General features: G+C 37.3%; 1 protein-coding gene across 1 annotated transcript; it reads right to left on the bottom strand.

Moving 5' to 3' along the window:
- Window positions 1-5,931, bottom strand: LOC133697571 (putative E3 ubiquitin-protein ligase XBAT34). Its single transcript, XM_062120213.1, has 10 exons — window positions 5,598-5,931; window positions 5,390-5,504; window positions 5,071-5,151; window positions 4,861-4,949; window positions 4,654-4,745; window positions 4,380-4,461; window positions 3,096-3,198; window positions 2,590-2,675; window positions 732-1,440; window positions 1-296 (listed from the first exon to the last, which is right to left on the bottom strand). Exons 1-9 carry the CDS (start codon window positions 5,697-5,699, stop codon window positions 760-762), a joined length of 1,431 nt encoding a protein of 476 aa, XP_061976197.1. The 5' UTR covers window positions 5,700-5,931; the 3' UTR covers window positions 1-296; window positions 732-759.

The following is a 5,931-nucleotide window of genomic DNA, read 5'->3' as shown; positions in this document are numbered from 1 at the left end:
TTACGGAGGAAGTGTGTGTATAGAATTAGTTCATAAATGATTACCTTGAAAATTGCAAAAGCATTGAATCCCTTTTACGCAGTTCATATATGACTTCATATACAAGCACATTGGAATCTTATGTATACAAAGAAATTATACACACAAGGCTCACATAAGGTATACCCTTAAAGAACCCATACCCATACATGGTCTTACTAATCACAAGTAAATCACAAGTAGGCGAGTAAAATGTTCCAGAAGTTGCCCAACTGCAGCAACTCAAGTTGTCAATTCTCTTGCGCTGCCAAACTTACCTGCAGAAACGGTTGCCAGCAATTTAGCATTTTTGTTTCTAGTAAATTTTACTCTCTTCAGGATCCTACATTAAAATTTATGCGGAGATCAATAGGCTCCCATGTAGTCACACAGTAAATCACTAGACCCCAAAAAAACTAGTATCAAGCTATTCCCAAAGAAAATGCAACCACTTCCTAACAGTTTTGACAGCATTTACTTGTGTGATTTAGATACTGAGAGAATAATTTCAATTCCCAAAATGCAGCAAGTGTAAGATCTACATCGGCAGAAGGAGGATGGTTAGTTTCAAACTGTAGGGGATTTCAGTGATGCTACTGAAAGCACAAACACTAAGGTATTCTCGTTCAATAATTCAGAAAAAAAAGTTAAGGTTATATATTGTTCTATAGGAAAGAGAACATAATTGTCTATGGTGCCCAGAAAATACTTACCATTTATAGCTTCATTCTTCAGCAAGAATCAAACAGCATAGAGCCTTACAACCTGGTTAATTGTGGCACGACACACAGGGCAACCCCATTTCTTGGCTTTGATTTCCTTCAAACAAGACATGCATCCAACCATGTGGCCACATGGAATGCAAGCTCCCTCAACTGGAGCATCTAAACATATTACACATGATGATGAACCTCCATCTTCTTTCTTTTCACCTGTGTTTTCTGGTAAATTCTCAATGGGCAGGGAAGAAATATCAAGGGGGCTGGAATCAATTGATGGATAGTGAATGGGACCATCTTCTATAAGCTCATCTACACTGGGTGGAGCTGATGGGACTGAATCTTGGGCATCAGTTGCTGTCTGGACATCAGCAACGCTGCTATTCAAGATCTTGGTTTGCTGAGTTGAGCTGCCACTAGATACACCTTCATAAGGTGTCCATCCGCTGCTAGTTGTTTTTGGAGGAGGTGCTGCTGGCACATCCACAGCACCTTGACCGCCAGCATTAACAGGGCAATTCCAGCTAGTGGATGAACTTGCTCCAGTGCTAGAGTGGGTATCAGAAATAGGTTGCTCTGCCGTGGCAGACTGAATGGAGGCATTTATTGCCATTGCTATCTCTGGATCTTCATCAGATGGTGGAGCAGTTGCTTGAACAGCCAGATTCTGAGATTTGGACAGAAATTCTGGAGGATGCATTACCTGTAACATTATATAGGCATTCATGTCACAAGTCCTCTTGTAATGAACAAAGTCTTTGACTAAATGATATATAGCTCTTATTGACCATGCAAGTTTTTACATTAAAGTTTCCCACTCTATACATAGATATGTAAACAACAAGGGAATTTCAATTGGAAGGTATGCAACACACTTGAAATGCTGATCAGAATTTAGACTCTAACAGATCACAACCATACAGATACACTTGTGACATTAGGATCCTTTTTTGCATATTTAAGTAAAAAACCTTTTTTAAAGGAAGCAAATCAACTGTTAGAATTTTAAATATGAAGCAATTAATGAGGTGAAGAGGAACCTCAATCAGCAGTCTGTATGCATTACGATCAGAGTATTTCTGCCCATTAAAGCAGTATAGCACCAATCATAAATAAATGCATTTCTTCAGCAATAACCGTAGCATAGTGACTAGCGTGCATTTCAGGAGAGTTTGAGCATAAGCTACCACTTACACAGTAGCAAGCAGCTCATAACTGTCCAAAGGAAAGCATAATGACTAGTGTTCATTTCAAAGGAGTTTAGTGTCGGCTCATAAACTCTTGAAGGGGGAATATAAGCCTCAAGGAAAGTAGTCCAGTATATAATATACAAATATATGCCAACGCGAGAACAGTTAGAATTTATTAAAGACATTTAAGCTTTGGTTTCTCCCAATCTGAAACAAATGTATTGTTCTTCAATATGAGTTTTGAATTTGACCCAAAGTGACATGAAAACCAATAATAACCCAAAAATAACTGATTAAAGCCAACAAAATTCCCTGCAACAGCATGCATTCCTCCCATTTTAGAAGGCTCAGAATTGTCCGTAAGGGGAGGTTTTCATGTCCTCTTCTAAATGGATCTACTAGACTCCAGAACAACCCTATTCTCAAGGAGGCTTCTTATTTGGCTATAGCATCTAACATTAGTTATGCTGGAATCTGGATAGTATTGGAAATTATAGCGTTATAAGAAAAAACTCCTCAAAAGTTATCATGGTTTCAATGAAAGGAAAGAAAAAATGCACATTCAAATACTTCAGCTGAAAAATTGTCTCATCTACTTGTAGCATACAAGTTATCAATTGCTCTATGACCAAAGAAGAACTGTATACAAGTGTGAATTGAACCTGTGGTATTCCTTTGCATGCATCACAAAACCACCGAAGCTGTTGCTTGTCTCTTTCCTTTGCAGGTGCGAGTTTAATGCGTGTTTCTGAAAACAAAACATATCAGGTTTAAGTTTAAAATAATCAATACAAATTAAAAAACTTTTGATTACTTAAATCTTAACCAAAAGCAAGTTACTTTTGATGTGGTGAATCATCAAAAAACTTTTTTTGCTAGCTATCTGGTATGTCTAATTCACGTTGGAGGCAGGAGCATGGCGAGGTACACTATATCCAGAATAGTTCGAAAGATATCTAGTTCCTTATGTTGTCAGGATTATTTATCATACTTACTTATGCCTAATAGTCTTAGGCCTACACCTCAGTTGTCTCCGCTTCCTGCCTCTTGAGACTATGCATGGACATAAAAAATCCAATGTAAATGTAGGGACTAGGAAACCAACATGATCAACTTCAACAAAGGTCAATAAAAGATTCGTGAATAGTTATCATCATTGAGAAATTACTAGTGAAGTTGTCAACAATCATCACGGTAGGATCGGAGTGGTGAAACTTTGGTTCTTCCAGATTCGCTTTCCACAATGCAATTATCGCGTGTGGTTGAGCATCCTGGTCATCCATTAATATGTAAGAAAATTATCAAAAACCAGAAAGTCATAACTTAAAAGAGAAGAAAATATAGCACTTTAAAACATAGGAATACAGCATCTTACATATGCAAACACTACTTGGAATACAAATTCAAACAAGGAAAAAGGACAACGAAACTAAGATATAAAACCCTGATAACATACTATCATCAAAGGAAGAGACCGTTGAAAGTGAGTCGTCAGTCCCATTTCATGCAATTTCATAAACAAAGTTTGCTTTGTTTAACATGCAGTACACAGTGAGAGGATCCAAAACCCAACCTATTCTGAAAAATTCTAGCACCAAAATGTTCAAGTGGTAATTGATGCAAAGCATGCTTGGATGTGGAAGCAGTAGCTAAACACATCACCACCTCTCACGCTGCATTTTCTCATTTCTGAATGCCATGAATTGATGCAAAGCATGCTTGGATGTGGAAGCAGTAGCTAAACACATCACCACCTCTCACGCTGCATTTTCTCATTTCTGAATGCCATGAAGTATTGACATCTTTGAAGACTATTTCAACAGCATGAAGGGACAAAATAGCAGCATTTTTAACCACCGAAGCTTGTAGCAGTACTGTAGGTGCTTGGATAACTTAATAAAATATCTTTGATTCAAGCCACTGTGCTAGGTGGGATGAGGCAGACTTCAACCTAGGAACGATAACCTTGTGTCTCACTCACATGTAGAGGCACTCACACGGGGTTGTTAGAGGGATATATTCCATTAGTTTGAGTCTCAACCTGAGCTTCTACTTCCACCTGTGGAATGAGCTAGCCAAACAACATTTATTGTTTCTCACCACATTCTATCGATTAAATACATGGAAGGTTAACAGGTATAGCTATAGCCATTACGAATCCAAAACCAGATAAATTTTATAACAAAAGTGTGTTTTTGGTAAAACCCATAAAACCAACCCATGTGTATAAACAGGAATAAAGATAAACCACCGATGCAAACCAGGAATGTGCCGAAAGAGAATTCCAAAAGCTTAAAGACAAATACAAGTATCATTACAGCAGAGCCTAGAACCAAAAAATAACTCTCAACGGCAGCACAAAAACAAAAGCCTCCATCATTGTAAGCTTTTAACAATGAATGTGAATCTGGTATCCAATTTCTTGCAAATCAGAAAATTTTACTTGTCATACCTGCAATCTAGAATAAATGGCAAGCTCCAACTTGTAAGGCATTCTAGGACTACGGGAACCAGTAGGTAAAACAACAACCCATCTGCACATGCCATGACACTATTAGGCATAACAAATCCAGTGCTTTTTGAGAACAATTAGCTGTATAGCAAATGTTACATGAAACAAGCCATTTCAAACTGTCTAGATGACAAATTCCGTAACTTAAAAAGGAGTAGCAAAAAACAACAAATAAAACCCCATCAATGCGAGAACACATGGAATCGATACCCACATGTTTCTTGAAACCAACCGAGGTGCCAATACTTCTAGAAATCCAGGTCCATAAAACTCCCGCAACCAACCAGAGAATAGGCAAATATGACTCTGCAAAGAATTAGGGGAAAAAATCTTTTTTACATGGTAAATAACAGAAATTATTTTCCCACGTTGCCCAGTTACAAAGTAGTTACAACATCACAGCATGAACTGTTAAGCATACCTCAATTGCCCGGACAACATTGCCGTACCCTTTTGCCCTAGCAACTTCTAGAGGAGTTTGACAATCATCATTCATCACTAATGCATTTGCTGAAAATTGAAAAGAAACAAACACTTATTAAACTACCGCTGACACTCAAAAAAAAAAACTAGACAGCTGCAAGCAAATGAAGTTTCCAAATTGACGGCAATAAATGACAGTGCACCTCACCTCCATGTGAAAGAAGTAACTTGACAGTATTTTCAAGACCTCTTTTTGCCGCATGATGCAAGGGAGTCCCCCCATTACGACCTACAGCTCAATTAAAAAAAAATAAATTATACTCATAAACAGAATTAACACGTTAATCAAGAATCCGTGGGCAGAGGCAATTCCTTTAAAAAAAAAAAATCCTTTACCGTAATATATTCGAAAATGAACCTGTTTTGTTATATAGTGGAGTACTAAACTAATTAAGAACGAACTGATTTCTCTCAATTGAAAAATTAAGAACGCAAATGAATATTTAAATTAGTAAAGAAAGGGATACCTGGGCGATAGGCATTAACATTAGCACCGAGCTCAATCAAAGTTTTAGCCACGTTAAAAAGTTGAGGATTCAAACACGCCACTATCAGTGGTGTTTTTCCTTCTTTATCAATCCACTGCACAACAAAACCAATTAGATTTAATTTTGTTTTTTTATTTAAAAAAATAATAAAAAGGCGAAAGATAAAAAAAGTTGGAATAATCGGAACCTCGAGGCCAGCGCCTTCTCTGCAAAGATTTTTGATTCCTTCTATATTGCTGCAATTCACTTGCTGATACAGCAACTCGTCCTTTGATTGCTGTTGCCCCATTCTTTTTTATATCACAAACAAACAAAAATGAAGGATTCCTTCCTTCCTGGATTGCCTTCTCTTCTCTTCTTGTATTATTTAGAGGTAAATCGGAGCGGTACTGTCCGGGAAAGCTACGACTATAATTTTCCTGGAAAATCGAATATCGATATTTTTTTTTTTGCTTAAGAAAGAAGAATTTGGAAAGTCAAGTGATGGGAAATTTAAAATATAGGTGAGGAGTTGAATGGAA

This window comes from Populus nigra, chromosome 6, assembly GCF_951802175.1.
Source record: "Populus nigra chromosome 6, ddPopNigr1.1, whole genome shotgun sequence".
NCBI classification, from domain to species: Eukaryota; Viridiplantae; Streptophyta; class Magnoliopsida; order Malpighiales; family Salicaceae; genus Populus; species Populus nigra.
The sequence above is the reverse complement of the archived record's forward strand: the minus strand, read 5'-3'. Positions and strand labels throughout refer to the sequence as shown.